Source organism: Salvelinus fontinalis, chromosome 25 (genome assembly GCF_029448725.1).
Source record: "Salvelinus fontinalis isolate EN_2023a chromosome 25, ASM2944872v1, whole genome shotgun sequence".
Lineage (NCBI taxonomy): Eukaryota > Metazoa > Chordata > Actinopteri > Salmoniformes > Salmonidae > Salvelinus > Salvelinus fontinalis.
Window position 1 is genome coordinate 19,628,196 of NC_074689.1, and position 16,633 is coordinate 19,644,828.

Here is a 16,633-nt window from a genome sequence, read left to right on the forward strand (position 1 = left end):
CACGCGAATCTCTGGTGTGTGAGTCAATAGTCTGTACAAGACCCGCTCAAGTTACGCACGCGCGTCCAGTTTCCCAGGTGGCTCGCGGTGGTGTGGCGCAAAGATTGTCTACTATATTGACAAGATATTTGAGTGACCGTTCTAACAATGGAAATACATGTTCTCAGAGATGGATGGCAGGCGGGAGGAGGCGAGATCAGTTGGGACAATTCTAGCATATGAGTGTGCAGATACGAGTGTGACCAACATCAAATCAAATCAAATTTTATTTGTCACATACACATGGTTAGCAGATGTTAATGCGAGTGTAGCGAATTGCTTGTGCTTCTAGTTCTGACAATGCAGTAATAACCAACAAGTAATCTAACCTAACAATTCCACAACTACTACCTTATACACACAAGTGTAAAGGGATAAAGAAGATGTACATAAAGATATATGAATGAGTGATGGTACAGAACGGCATAGGCAAGATGTAGTAGATGGTATCGAGTACAGTATACACATATGAGATGAGTAATGTAGGGTATGTAAACATAAAAGTGCATAGTTTAAAGTGGCTAGTGATACATGTATTACATGAAGATGGCAAGATGCAGTAGATGATATAGAGTACAGTATATACATATACATATGAGATGAGTAATGTAGGGTATGTAAACATTATATTAAGTGGCATTGTTTAAAGTGGCTAGTGATACATTTTTACATAAATTTCCATCAATTCCCATTATTAAAGTGGCTGGAGTTGAGTCAGTATATTGGCAGCGGCCACTAAATGTTAGTGGTGGCTGTTTAACAGTCTGATGGCCTTGAGATAGAAGCTGTTTTTCAGTCTCTCGGTCCCTGCTTTGATGCACCTGTACTGACCTCGCCTTCTGGATGATAGCGGGGTGAACAGGCAGTGGCTCGGGTGGTTGTTGTCCTTGATGATCTTTATGGCATATACCAGGCGGTGATACAGCCCGACAGGATGCTCTCGATTGTGCATCTGTAGATGTTTGTGAGTGCTTTTGGTGACAAGCCGCTGCGCCTTCTTCACAACGATGTCTGTGTGGTTGGACCAATTCAGTTTGTCCGGGATGTGTACACCGATGAACTTTAAACTTACTACCCTCTCCACTACTGTCCCGTCGATGTGGATAGGGGGGTGCTCCCTCTGCTGTTTCCTGAAGTCCACAATCATCTCCTTTGTTTTGTTGATGTTGAGTGTGAGGTTATTTTCCTGACACCACACTCCGAGGGCCCTCACCTCCTCCCTGTAGGCCGTCTCGTCGTTGTTGGTAATCAAGCCTACCACTGTAGTGTCGTCCGCAAACTTGATGATTGAGTTGGAGGCGTGCATGGCCACGCAGTCGTGGGTGAACAGGGAGTACAGGAGAGGGCTCAGAACGCACCCTTGTGGGACCCCAGTGTTGAGGATCAGCGGGGTGGAGATGTTGTTACCTACCCTCACCACCTGGGGGCGGCCCGTCAGGAAGTCCAGTACCCAGTTGCACAGGGCGGGGTCGAGACCCAGGGTCTCGAGCTTGATGACGAGTTTGGATGGTACTATGGTGTTAAATGCTGAGCTGTAGTCGATGAACAGCATTCTCACATAGGTATTCCTCTTGTCCAGATGGGTAAGGGCAGTGTGCAGTGTGGTTGTGATTGCGTCGTCTGTGGACCTATTGGGTCGGTAAGCAAATTGGAGTGGGTCTAGGGTGTTAGGTAGGGTGGAGGTGATATGGTCCTTGACTAGTCTCTCAAAGCACTTCATGATGACGGAAGTGAGTGCTACGGGGCGGTAGTCGTTTAGCTCAGTTACCTTAGCTTTCTTGGGAACAGGAACAATGGTGGCCCTCTTGAAGCATGTGGGAACAGCAGACTGTGATAAGGATTGATTGAATATGTCCGTAAACACACCAGCCAGCTGGTCTGCGCATGCTCTGAGGACGTGGTTGGGAATGCCGTCTGGGCCTGCAGCCTTGCGAGGGTTAACACGTTTAAATGTTTTACTCACCTCGGCTGCAGTGAAGGAGAGCCCGCAGGTTTTGGTAGCGGGCCGTGTCAGTGGCACTGTATTGTCCTCAAAGCGAGCAAAAAAGTTATTTAGTCTGAGCAAGACATCCTGGTCCGCGACGGGGCTGGTTTTCTTTTTGTAATCCGTGATTGACTGTAGACCCTGCCACATACCTCTTGTGTCTGAGCTGTTGAATTGTGACTCTACTTTGTCTCTATACTGGCACTTAGCTTGTTTGATTGCTTTACGGAGGGAATAGCTACACTGTTTGTATTCGGTCATGTTTCCGGTTACCTTGCCCTGGTTAAAAGCAGTGGTTTGCGCTTTCAGTTTCACGCGATTGCTGCCATCAATCCACGGTTTCTGGTTTGGGAATGTTTTACTCGTTGCTGTTGGTATTATGTCGCCGATGCACTTTCTAATGAACTCGTTCACCGAATCAGCGTATTCGTCAATGTTGTTGTTGCCATAGGGATAGAGAACTCATCTTTGTATCTGTGCCATTATAGCTCTGTGACAGTATGGGAAGGCGCCATTGAGGCTATCTCCATTTTAAAGTAGTACATTTTCTTCTTCTGCATTGACAGAACTCATAGGAATCCACACCCAGTTGACTACTTTAAAATGGTGCATGCCCTCGATGGCAATGTCCATGCTAAAATGGGCTATAGGCTATCCATGACGAGTCCTCTATCTATTTCTATGACAACAGGCAAAACTCTGATATTACGTTTTCTTTCTTCTCCAAAGTTGCCGAAATGCCACTTGTGTCCAATTACATCAGTGCATTTGCAGCAACATAACCATTACAAAACGTCTATTCAATCAAATAGCCTAATGTATCAAATTAGCAATTCCATTTTTTTTCCCCCAGATTCGACACTCATTGATCTCCATACAAAAACTCCTCACTTCGTGGGCTTATTTTCGTGGACTGATTTTGGGCGGGGTAAAACCTCTTGCTTCACCTCTTCCTCTCTGTGTGGCAGGAGAGGCTACCTAGGACCAGAGGGGGCTATCTGACACAGAGAGGACTCAGCATAAACAGGAAAATCCAACACGTGCCCAGCACTGTCCCTCCCAATGGCATGCATGTACATTTGTAACCAATCACTCAATAAATTAAAAGGTCATTGAATGAAAGGTCCCATCTTGTTTGTAATGGACAAAGGGTTTTATTTTGGCAATGTCACAGGTCACCAAGTATCCTACTCCTACAAAATGTTCTCAGTGTGAAGTGATTCTCCATGTAGGTCAAGAAGCCTTTTAGAGTTAATTTCCTGCAATTCTACACATTTTGCCATGGGGCGCAGAGAAGATATTGCAATTTTATAGCTAAATTCATGCAATTCAAACATTTTTGCCATGAAAAAGGTTCAGTTTTACAGCTTATTTCCTGCAATTCTACACATTAAGCATGACTTATGCCATGTTAATATGATATCTGAGTGAGAACGACTAACGAAATTAATGGTGGCTCCCCTTGATTACTACAAGTTTGTATAGCTGGCTAGACTAACTTACCAACCTATAAAATGTTAGCTGACATAGGCTAATTGAGTGAATGTCAGTGACTGACATAAGATAAAAACTCTTGATGCACAACCAATTGTCGAAATTGGACCTTGTGTATTCTAGTATTCTAACTCTTGACAGTAAGTTGAGACCCCAACTGAGTTCCTAAAATATATATATATATAATATTACACTGAGTATACCAAACATTAGGAACACCTTCCTAATATTGAGTTGACTCCAATGCTTCCCACAGTTGTGTCAAGTTGGCTGGATACCCTTTCGGTGGTGGACCATTCTTGATACACACGGCAAACTGTTGAGTATGAAAAACCCAGCAACGTTGCTGTTCTTGACACAAACCGGTGCGCCTGGCACCTACTACCATACCCTGTTCAAAGGCACTTACATGTTTTATCTTGCCCATTCACCCTCTTAATGGCACACATACACAATCCATGTCTCAATTGTCTCAAGGCCTAAAAAGATTTTTTTTACCTGTCTCCTCTTCATCAACACTGATTTAAGTGGATTTAACAAGTGACATCAATAAGGGATCATATCTTTCACCTGGATTCCCCTAGTCAGTCTATGTCATTGAAAGAGCAAGGTGTTCTTAATGTTTTGTATACTCAGTGTATGTGTATATATACTGTACATAACCAAAGTATGTGGACACCTGATCGTCGAACATCTCATTCCAAAATGATGGTCATTAATATGGAGTTGGTCCCCTCTTTGCTGCCATAACAGCCTCCACTCTTCTGGGAAGGCTTTCCACTAGATGTTGGAACATTGCTGAGGGGACTTGCTTCCATTCAGCCAGAAGAGTATTAGTGAGGTCGGGCACTGATGTTGGGCTATTAGGCCTGGCTCGCAGTCGGCGTTCCAATTCATCCCAAAGGTGTTTGATGGGTTGAGGTCAGGGCTCTGTGCAGGCCAGTCAAGTTCTTCCACACCGATCTCGACATCCTATTTCTGTATGGATCTCACTTTGTGCACAGGGGCATTGTTATGCTAAAACAGGAAAGGGCCTTGCAGAAAATGTTGCAACAAAGTTAGAAGCACAGAATCGTCTAGAATGTCATTGTATGCTGTAGCGTTAAGATTTCCCTTCACTGGAACTAAGGGGCCTAGCCCGAACCATGAAAAACAGCCCCAGACCATTATTCCTCCTCCACCAAACTTTACAGTTGGCACTATGCATTGGGGCAGGTAACATTCTCCTGGCATCCGCCTAACCCAGATTTGTCCGTCGGGCTGCCAGATGGTGAAGCGTGATTCATCCGTCCAGAGAATGCATTTCCTCTGCTCCAGAGTCCAATGGTGGTGAACTTTACACCACTCCAGCCGACAGCTGGCTTTGCGCATGGTGATCTCAGGCTTGTGTGCGGCTGCTCGGCCATGGAAACCCATTTCATGAAGCACCCCGACAAACAGTTATTGTGTTGACGTTGCTTCCAGAGGCAGTTTGGAACTCGGTAGTGAGTGTTGCAACCGAGGACAGACAATTTTTGTGTGCTACGCTCTTCAGCATTCAGCGGCCCTGTTCTGTGAGCTTATGTTGCCTATCACCTCGCGGCTGAGCCGTTGTTTCTCTTAGACATTTCCACTTCACAATAACAACACTTACAGTTGACCGGGGCAGCTCTAGCAAAGCAGAAATTTGACAAACTGACTTGTTTGAAAGGTGGCATCCTATGACGGTGCCACGTTGAAAGTCACTGAGCTCTTCAGTAAGGCCATTCTACTGCCAGTGTTTGTCTATGGAGGTTGAATGTCTGTTTGCTCGATTTTATACACCTGTCAGCAACAAATCCACTGATTTGAAGGGGTGTCCACATACTTTTGTATATATATATATATGTTAAGGGGGGGCGGGTGCACCCTATCGACCAGGGGCCCTAAGCGACCGCTTATGCCTAGAGCCAGCCTTCATGTAGGTATACTCTACCAGAAATCAACAGACTTTGCATAATCTAGTTGTCCAGCCTTAACTACCAAGTCATCCTACTTGTCATTAAACGATAAAGATACAATTGAGTTCCTGTAGTCTAGGTGGCTTTTTGATAACTGCTGCATAAAGTAAAAAAACAAATAGCTTTATAAAATATGTTGCTTAATAATTATTGTCCATTCTTTGGTAGGTATAGCAAAGATTGGCCAGTGTTTGAGTTCTCCATGGGGGCCTCCTCCCATCTGGAGGAACTGAACTTTCACAATGACATCATCGTAGAGAAACACAGACCCTGGCGGCAGAGAGATGGCCATGGAATGTTGGACAGCATTCTACAGTGAATTTCACAATTCGCAAGTGATTCCGTGGAGGGGCAGGGAGGGTGGGCACTCCACAACATAGCTGTTTTGACAGGGATGCCGCTCGGAATCAGGGGCCCTTCACCTTGTGATTCCAGAAGAACACGTTATTCAGACAAATCTCAGTGTTTAGGTTAGGAAACACATTTCAGCTAAAGATTGTTGAGTGAAGTCTGTAACAAACTGTCAGTGAAAGAGAAGCCCAATGAGAGGGCTCTGCAGTAGTTACCCTTAGGCAAAGATCTAGAATCAGCTTATCCTCTCCTAAATCCTAACTTGATCTATTAGAGGGGAAACAGTTAAATTAACCATAGATCAGTGTCTGGGGCAACTGCATACTGCTCCAGAGGGTTAGAGTGTGTACAATCCAGAGTGGTTTGGGTAGGTTCTGTGTGGTTTGGTGTGATTCCAAGCTGCATTTAACCAGTTCCATCTCAATATCTCTCCCTCCCTCAATTATATATTCTCTACACACAGTCACAGCATCATACTAGGCCATTACATTTTACACCTCTCATAATGAGTTAAATAAATACTGACACACAGAGAGAGGCCTGGAGTCCCCTGATCGGGATGTGATTAGAGAGAGAGAGAGAGAGAGAGAGAGAGAGAGAGAGAGACCAGAAGAAACAAATAACAGAGGAACGCGTCTGTCTTTCTTCGTCTATTTGAGACGCTCCACTCCCACAAGCCTCTGTGGTATGTGTAATGACTCTACAATTAGTGTCCCTTTGTGTGTTACTGTGTGTGTGTGTTACTGTGTGTGTGTGTGTGTGTGTGTGTGTGTGTTACTGAGAGCAAGAGCGTCAACAATGCGGTTTGGCCTGAGAGAGAGACACACACACCAGTTGAGAAAAGGGGAGGGAACATCTAGTCAAATGGCTACCCAGACTATTTGCCCCCCCCCCCCCCCCTCTCCACACCACTGCCACTCTCTGTTGTCATCTATGCATAGTCACTTTAATAACTCTACCTACATGTACATACTACCTCAACTAACCGGTGCCCCTGCACATTGACTCTGTACCGGCACCCCCCTGTATACATTGATATTTTTTACTGCTGCTCTTTAGTTACTTTTATGTCTTATTCTTATCTGTATTTTTTTAAACTGCACTGTTGGTTAGAGGCTTGTAAGTAATCATTTCACTGTAAGGCAAATACCTGTTGTATTCGGCGCATGTGACTAATATAATTTGATTTGATTTGAAAAAGGGAGGGAGGTAAAATGAAAACATCTTTCTCAGTGAGGGAGAATAAAACGAGATCCTCACTGCCTGCAGACAGCAGCTGTGCTGATACAATCTCTCTCTCTATTTCTCTCTCTTTTTCTCTCACACACATACTTTCTTTCCTCCTTGATTCTGAACAATATCTCCTGTCTCCTCTTATTCTTTCTTTTAGTCCCTCTCTATCGCTCTTCCCCATTCTGTCTACCCTTGTCTGGGACTCCACCTCTCTTCTCCTTCTCTCTCCCTCCCATCATTCCCCTCCAGGAGGACCACAGAAATGTACAGTTAGTCTGGGAGTTTTTCTCTGTGTCAGTGTGATAATCAGTGGACTGCCACAAGCCACACACACGCACGCACGCACGCACGCACGCACGCACGCACACACACACATACACACACACACGCACACACACACACACACACACACACACACACACACACACACACACACACACACACACATCCAGACAGCTGTGTGTGAGTGGCTGTAGCCAGACTTTCATTGCTAGTTATAAATCAAGATGACATTGCTATGATCTATCTTGAATGTGTTATCATAATAACTGCATGTCAACACACAGCTGTAAACTGCTACCATTGAAATAGTGTTAAATCTGTGTGTGTGTGTGTGTGTGTGTGTGTTTAAGCAGTCTCAGCCCTTGTTCGTTGCTATACTTATAAGCGCAATATATGAATCTCTGTGGACATTTTCCTGACCATGATCAGTCAATACTGGACATGTGAGCTTTAAGTGCATGAGATAGTCACGTGATGTATGTCTGAGTGTCCCATTATCACGTGTCCCCGAGTGTCTGATCATGCGATCAGTGATGCAGCTGCCATGATGGGTAGAACGGAACCGTGAAAAGATCCAAGTGGGTTTCTTTTCGACTCACATCCAGTCTACTCATTCTGACTCTATGGTGGCGTTGGTCAGGTTTTCTTGCGGTCCTGTTCGTTGAGCAGGAGGTTGTTGAGGTTGATGACTGTGTTGGCGAAGTCAGTCAGTTCCACAAAGTCAGAGGTGATGATGTTTATCCCGTCAACACCGGGTTTCTGGGTCTCGACCCACGTTAATATGATGGGAAGGTTCCTGAGAAGGGGAGAAGGACGGGAAGAGGGGGGAGATGATAAGGGGAGGAAGGGGGAGTGGAAGAGAGAAAAGAAGGAGTGGAAGAGCTGTTGTGTCTGAGGCAGAGGTACAGTAGCGACTGAGTCAGACTATAGTTATTGTATCCAAAGCGCATTGTTTAAGTTTGGAGCTCTCGCTGTTTTAGTTATGGGTGCATTTCAGCACACACACACACACACACACACACACACACACACACACACACACACACACACACACACACACACACACACACACACACACACACACACACACACACACACACACACACACACACACACACACACACACAGACACACAAGGCCAGGGTCGTATCAGTGATAGAGCCCTTAACCTTCCACTAAGCCCCTGCAGCCGTCAGGACAAAACCAGGAAGTGGGAATGTTTATCCTGTGATAATAAGCCATCTTGTTTCCGCGGATACGCAAAATTAGGCCATTTCCTCCCAGCCTGCCGTCTCCACTAAATATCCGCTTCAGAGTCGCTTCTAGACACTCATCTATGGTCAGTTTTCTGTTTTCTTCTCTTAATGGTTAATGTGAGGAATTATGGAGAGCAACCCGATCCTAGATCTGTACCTTAGGGCAACTACCTGGAGAGTCTAACTAACCGTTACCCTTACAGTTTACCTTCCCCAAGTCCTACCTTTAGCATTAGGGGGAGATGCCAAACTGACCTTAGATCAGTCAGTGTTTAGGGTCTTCACCCTACTGGGAGTCTGACCTACTGATAAGCTGACAAAACTGACTGTGTATACCACCCTCTGCTGGCTGCTATCAGAATACATACTATACGCTCAGTACACACACAAACACTAATAACACACACCTCTCGACTAGATAGTTGCGTAGCCCCTTGACCAGGCCCTTGACAATGGTCTTGACTCTGGGGGTGAGGATGGCCTGAGTCACGTGGAAGGACCCCATCTTAGCCCTCTCACCTAGAGTTGTCTCCAGGAACTAGAATCATAATCGTAATCATTATCAACATCAGTTGGATTTATATAGAATTTTTAGATGAGATTTATCACCTTATCTCATCCACTACGAAACACACACACGCACGCACGCACGCACGCACGCACGCACGCACGCACGCACGCACGCACGCACGCACGCACGCACGCACACACACACACACACACACACACACACACACACACACACACACACACACACACACACACACACACACACACACACACACACACACACACACACACACACACACACACACTGACCTGAAAGAGTTTGGTGGTGTCTGTAGTGTTAGCCCAAGGAGCTGGACACTTGTTGCCCGGCCATATCAATGGACAGTTCTCAGCAGACGGGTGGTGGTAGAATACTATGACCTGGGACACACAAGACTCAGACTCACTCTCAGAACTTCATTTTCACACCTTAAACCATAATCTGTCTATCTGCTAATTCCTAATTATGACTCACTTATTGTACCGGTCTCGCCGCCTGTCTGATTACTACACATCTGTCACCTGCCAGGTAATCTGGCTCTAGAATCGAGATTAGGGTCACAGAACATAGAACCTCACCTGACCACATCTCTAAATGAGAGACATTTTTGATAAACACACACACACACACACACACACACACACGCACACACGCATACACGCACACACGCACACACACACAAGAACAAAGGCGGAGGGTTCTGCTTTATGACCAATAACAAGTGGTGCGATGGGGAAACGTACAGGAACTTACAAGCTTTTGCTCACCCAACTTGGAATACTTGGTCATCAAATGTTGCCCTTTTTACCTTCCGAGAGAGTTCTTAGGGATTATCACCACGTACATCCCGCCCCAAGCCGACACTCGGCTGTGTACATCCCGCCCCAAGCCGACACACGGCTGTGTACATCCCGCCCCAAGCCGACACTCGGCTGTGTACATCCCGCCCCATACCGACACACGGCTGTGTACATCCCGCCCCAAGCCGACACACGGCTGTGTACATCCCGCCCCAAGCCGACACACGGCTGTGTACATCCCGCCCCAAGCCGACACTCGGCTGTGTACATCCCGCCCCATACCGACACACGGCTGTGTACATCCCGCCCCAAGCCGACACACGGCTGTGTACATCCCGCCCCAAGCCGACACACGGCTGTGTACATCCCGCCCCAAGCCGACACTCGGCTGTGTACATCCCGCCCCAAGCCGACACACGGCTGTGTACATCCCGCCCCAAGCCGACACTCGGCTGTGTACATCCCGCCCCAAGCCGACACTCGGCTGTGTACATCCCGCCCCAAGCCGACACACGGCTGTGTACATCCCGCCCCAAGCCGACACTCGGCTGTGTACATCCCGCCCCAAGCCGACACACGGCTGTGTACATCCCGCCCCAAGCCGACACACGGCTGTGTACATCCCGCCCCAAGCCGACACTCGGCTGTGTACATCCCGCCCCAAGCCGACACACGGCTGTATACATCCTGCCCCAAGCCGACACAAAAATGCACTCAAAGATCTTCATTGGACCCTGGACAAGCTGGAGACCGCGTACCTGCAGCGTTCATTGTTGCAGGGGACTTTAGCAAAAGTAATTTGAGAACCGTACTCCCAAATTATTATAAACACATTGACTGTCCAACTCATGGAGATTCAACGCTGGACCACTGCTACATGCCTTTTTGACACGGGTATAAGGCCATGTCCCGTCCTCCTTTCGGCAAATCTGACCATGACTCCATTTTGCTCCTTCCCGCCTATAAACAAAGACTCACGGAAAGTTCCGGTGGTCAGGTCTGTACAACGCTGGCCTGACCCATCAGAATCCAGGTTCCAACTGTTTTGATCACATGGACTGGAATATGTTCTGGGTTATTTCTGCCGATAACATCAATGAATAAGCAGACTCAGTCACCGGATTCATAAAATTATGTGATATCCTCCCCACCCCCTGAACAGACATCTACCCTGGCCCCACCCCAATGGAAATTTGTGACCAATTGGCTCAATTCGGTCTTATGTAGCAAAATTTGTGTTTTTAACATTGGATATCATACACTATCATTGCATATCATACTCTACAGTTGAGGAACAATGGGATAGTAATTATTTTGAGAAAATGTCCCTTGAATGTTTTGGTACACCTACTTAAGAGCTCTTCTTTGTCTACATCCATTCATCATCGTTCACACCCTCTTAAGTTTAGCCCCACCCATCTCTTTAAGGATTCACATGTGAGGCCATGTGCTAAACAGTGAGTACGGTAGTGTATTAAACAACCCAAGACTAAAGGCTGGTTTATACTATCGACATGTCTGTATACAGTTGTCGCAGTGACATCATGAACATTCTATTGTCATCCAACATCAAACTTGTCGTTGTCGTTATGAACAATTATAAACCTAAAAACGACAGCAGCCTGGTGGTCCAAAATAGCATAACTGGTGTATTTTAACAGCAATAAGCCCATCCGTTTAAAAATATGTCAATCTAGCAAACCAGGCAACTAAAAGCAACTTTCTAACAATGTTTTGGTTCGTTTCTAGCTTGTTAGCTAGCTAGCTAACGTTAAGTTAGCTGGCCAGCCAGTTCAAATAATGACCATATCATATAGCTGACAACTCCTTAACTTTAGCTAATTTGTATTCATTATTACAGGAAAATAAACTCACAACAAGATCATTATTTACACGTTAATGGAAAGCTAATTACAGAAAATAACTTACGGTTGTGAGTGTGACGAAATTAAAAGCAGGGCATTCTACTGGACAATTTTTGAACTTGGACACCGTCTCATTGGCCTAACTTTATATCCTAATTTGACTTTAGTGCAGGTCATGTTGTTCTTCACATTACCATCTCTGGTAAACACACACTATATCAAATAAAGTCAAAGTTTATTTGTCACATGCACAGGATACAGAAGATGTAAACAGCACAGTGAAATGGTTACTTGCATAGTGGTGTCCTTTGTTTAGACATGTAGCTAGCTAGCTCAACAATTAACCATAATCCCAACTCATAACGTAACTACACTGCATGAATCTACAGGTAGCTAACCAACTACACTGAACAAAAATATAAACAAAACATGTAAAGAGCCTCAATAAAATATCCCAGAAATGTTCCATACTCATAAAAAGCCTATTTCTCTCAATTTTTGTGCACAAATTTGTTTACATCACCGTTAGTGAACATTTGATCCTTTGTCAAGATAATCCATCCACCTGATAGGTGTGGCATATCAAGAAGCTGATTAAACAGCATGATCATTACACAGGTACACCTTGTGCTGGGGAAAATAAAAGGCCACTCTAAAATGTGCCGTTTGTCACGCAACACAATGCCACAGATGTCTCAAGTTTTGATGGAGTGTGCAATTGGCATGCTGACTGCAGGAATGTCCACCAGAGCTGGTACCAGATAATTTTATGTTAATTTCTCGACCATAAGCCGCCTCCAACATCGTTTTAGAGAATTTGGCAGTACGTTCAACCGCAGACCGCGCCAGCTCAGGACCTCCACATCTGGCTTCTTCAACTGCGGGATCGTCAAAGGGGGGTACGCGGGGTACTGAGGAGTATTCCTTGTTTGAAGATGGAATCCGGAGACAGGTGTTTTATATATCAGCCTTATTTGTTCTCTTCTCAACTCCCTTCTCATTTCCAATCACACCTGAATTTTCTCAGTCTCCTTAGCTATCATACTCAGCTTCCACTGGGCATTCCACTAACTTCAAAACTCGATCCTCCAGAAAGTGGAGAGCCTTAGCAACACTTTGCAGTTCTTCGTGATATCTTTCAAAAACACCACGTTAGAATACCTAAACATATTGCAGCTCATGTTGTAGACAAAAGCATGCTACATGGCAGACTAATCCGAACTCCTCTCTCTCCCATCCAATCATGGCTAGCGGGAAGGTTCCTGCCTTTTTCTGTAGCTAAACCAACTAAGCTCATTATTTAACAATTGTATTCGTATATACAGATGGCATACAATTTAGTTATTAAAGCACATGAAAGTTCACATGTTCCGGAAGGCATTTCTGCCAAAACACACATTTGAATAAAAAATAATTACGTTCAAATGCCTCTCCTGTGAAGTAGTGACGTGTGACATACGCCTAGTTTCCTGAAACAAGTCACATTATTCATGCTGAATAGCCACCACTGCTCCTCCACCCCCCCCCCCCCCCCCACACACACACACACGGAGGGATACAAATACCAGCACTATTCTTTCCCAAGCACTCTCAAACACCAAAGCGCAAACACACACACACCAACTGCCTCCTGACTTAATCTTCTGTCATCCATTAAGACTCACACTGGCCGCTTACAGACAGAAATAGCTGTGTGTGTGTGTGTGTGTGTGTGTGTGTGTGTGTGTGTGTGTGTGTGTGTGTGTGTGTGTGTGTGTGTGTGTGTGTGTGTGTGTGTGTGTGTGTGTGTGTGTGTGTGTGTGTGTGTGTGTGTGGGAGAGGGAGAGGGAGAGGGAGAGGGAGAGGGAGAGGGAGAGGGAGAGGGAGAGGGAGAGGGAGAGGGAGAGGGAGAGAGAGAGAGAGAGAGAGAGAGAGAGAGAGAGAGAGAGAGAGAGAATCAATGTCTGTGAGATGAGATCCCTGATTGACAGGTTGAAATAGCTGCAGCAGCATTTAGTAAGCAATCCACTTTAGCTTCTACTGAAATCCTGACTCCACTGATACTCTAAGGTGTCACACACACTCAACTTATAAATGACTGGGTCTTACGATCAGAGGTTCAACTAGATCTGTAAGTGGAGGAGTGTTCACACTTTTTGACCTCACCCTGTCATGCTCACCTGGTACTTGTTCTCCCAGAGGTAGTCCAGGGTGATCTCCTCGACAACGCCGATCTTGCACAGTTTAGGTCCGAACACTTCCTGGAGCATGTTGATGAGGTAGGTGTGATGCTCCATCCCCATGGCGTAGTGATGGTTAAAGTCCAGGAACACCATCTCCTTATTATGGGCGTCCAGGAAAGAGTTAATGTCCGACAGACCGTCACACACCTGAGAGAGAGAGAGAGAGAGAGAGAGAGAGAGAGAGAGAGAGAGAGAGAGAGAGAGAGAGAGAGAGAGAGGGGGGGGGGAGATAAGTCAATAGCAGGAGGAGACGTTTACTGTAGGTTTTCGTATAATAACATGTTTATTGATCTTCTAGGTGTCTGGCTATGGGGTCAGTATATCCACCTTGTGTCCAAACAGGCCATGGATGAAGTAGATCTCAGTACCAGACTCTCCAGGTTTGGATGACACACGCAGGTCAAAGTAACGAATCCCTGCGTCCAGCTGCTCCTTAAACGTCAGGTTCTGGTGATAAAAGTCATATGCTGACAAAGACTGAGGATCCCATCTTTTCAAGAGAGTATTGGTTAATCATCTGAACCAGTTGAACCCTCACCTGTGTCATGGACCACTTCTTCATGACTTTCTTTGAAACGAAACGGAAGGCTGTGGCCAGGTATTTGACAATGGCCTTCTGGTCAGGGCCCACCGGGGCCTTCACATCTACCCAGAAACTAAACGAGTCATGGGACCCTGCGATAGAGGGATGAGGGGAGAGTGGGAGAAGGAGGGGAGAGAGGAGGAAGATGGGAGAGAGGGACGAGGAGTGGAGAGAGGGAGGAGAGAGAGAGGGAGGAAGATGGGAGAGAAGGATGAGGAGGGGAGAGAGGGAGGAGGAGGGGAGAGAGGGAGGAAGATGGGAGAGAGGGAAGAGGAGTGGAGAGAGGGAGGAGGGGGAGGGAGGGAGAGAGGGAGGAAGAGGGGAAGAGACAGATCAAGTGAGATAGATAAAGATATGCCTTTTCAGTCTGGAAAAGGAAGTGAAGGTCCTTCTGCCGATCTTATGAGTGGGCTAACCATCTACTTTGTGCATTCTCTCTCCCTCTCTCTCTCTCTCTCTCTGTTTCTCTCTCCCTCAAACACACAAACTCAGGTCTCATCCAGGTAGTACAGATTAATACCAAGAACCCTCTCTGAATCCATTAGGCTAGCCTCACTACATTGTAAACCAAACAAACACATGCCACATCAGTCTCACACACACGTCACAGAAAATCAGTCACACCCCAGTTCTCCAGACCCACTGGTGCTGCATCAGTGTTTTCCTCTCTAGCCCAACAGTAGCCTAAGCTATTCTCAGACAGAGAAGGTGCAACTTAATTTAGCTAAAGTGTAGCTTTGCTGTTAAAACCATATAACCCCAGATAGACTTTACCAGTGGGAGGTCATAAACCAAGTCAGAGCCAACAGTCATCATTATACGCCTCATGTCGACCGACATATGATACCCCTACAACACACACACACACACACATGTAAAGTGCCGTCAGAAATTGTTCACACCCCTTGACTTTTTCTACATTTTTATGTGTTACATCCTGAATTAAAATTGATAAAATTGAGATGTGTGTGTCTCTGGCCTACACACAATACCCATAATGTCAAAGTGGAATTATGTTTTTGGAAATTTTTACAAATTAATAAAAAATGAAAAACTTTAATGTCTTGAGTCAATAAGTATTCAACCCCTTTTTCATGGCAAGCCTAAATAAGTTCAGGAGTAAAAATGTGTTTAACAAGTCACATAATAAATTGCATGGACTCACTCACTCTGTGTGCAATAATAGTGTTTAACATGATTTTCAAGGTCCCTCAGTCAAGTAGTGAATTTTAAACACAGATTATACCACAAAGACCAGCCAAAATCCTAGAAGAAAACCTGGTTCAGTCTGCTTTCCAACAGACACTGGGAGACAAATTGACCTTTCAGCAGGACAATAACCTAAAACATAAGGTTACGTTACACTGGAGTTGCTTATCAAAACGACATTGAATGTTCCTGAGCGGCCTAGTTACAGATTTGAAAATCTATGGCAAGACTGTCTAGCACTGATTAACAACCAACTTGACAGAGCTTGAAGGGTTTTAAAAATAATAAAATATTGTACAATCCATGTGTGGAAAGCTCTTAGAGATTTACCCAGAAAGACAGCTGTAATCGCTGCCAAAGGTGATTCTAACATGTATTGACTCAGGGGGTTGAATAATTACCCAATCAAGATATTTTTGTTTGTTTGTTTTTTTACAAATATTAGAATTTTTTCTTCCAGTATTTTGTGTAGATCATCGACAAAAAATGACAATTACATCCATTTTAATTCCAGAACAAAATGTGGAAAAAGTCAAGGGGTGAATACTTTCTGAAGGCACTGTAAATAACAGATATTGTTATTTATTTACATACCACACACACACACACACACGCGCACGCTTACCGGGCACTGCAAGGTGCTTCAGGGGCATAGCTGTGAGCTTGGGGGAGAGTGAGCTCATCCAGTTGGCGTTCGAGGCACCGATACCCGTGGGCCGCGTCTTCATGGCTCCTTTCTGATCTCACGCCCCCCTCCCCCCCCCCTCCCGTAAAAACGTTAATCGT

General features: G+C 45.4%; 1 protein-coding gene across 1 annotated transcript; it reads right to left on the reverse strand.

Moving 5' to 3' along the window:
- Positions 1-7,981: 7,981 nt before the first annotated feature.
- On the reverse strand, positions 7,982-16,575 carry plcxd2 (phosphatidylinositol-specific phospholipase C, X domain containing 2). Its single transcript, XM_055882288.1, has 7 exons — positions 16,473-16,575; positions 14,594-14,730; positions 14,383-14,502; positions 13,993-14,202; positions 9,438-9,548; positions 9,026-9,156; positions 7,982-8,158 (listed from the first exon to the last, which is right to left on the reverse strand). The coding sequence occupies exons 1-7, from the start codon at positions 16,573-16,575 to the stop codon at positions 7,999-8,001; spliced, it is 972 nt and encodes a 323-aa protein (XP_055738263.1). The 3' UTR covers positions 7,982-7,998.
- Between the last annotated feature and the right edge of the window lie 58 nt (positions 16,576-16,633).

What these genes read in the sequence shown, in the direction of transcription:
- plcxd2 (XM_055882288.1), bottom strand. Translation starts at nt 16,575, where the DNA reads ATGAAGACGCGGCCCACGGGTATCGGTGCCTCGAACGCCAACTGGATG. An exon ending in ACACCACCAAACTCTTTCAG is followed by an intron (nt 9,157 to 9,437) that starts GTCAGTGTGTGT and finishes TTATGATTCTAG; the next exon opens with TTCCTGGAGACAACTCTAGG. An exon ending in CGCAACTATCTAGTCGAGAG is followed by an intron (nt 8,159 to 9,025) that starts GTGTGTGTTATT and finishes TCCCCTTCTCAG; the next exon opens with GAACCTTCCCATCATATTAA.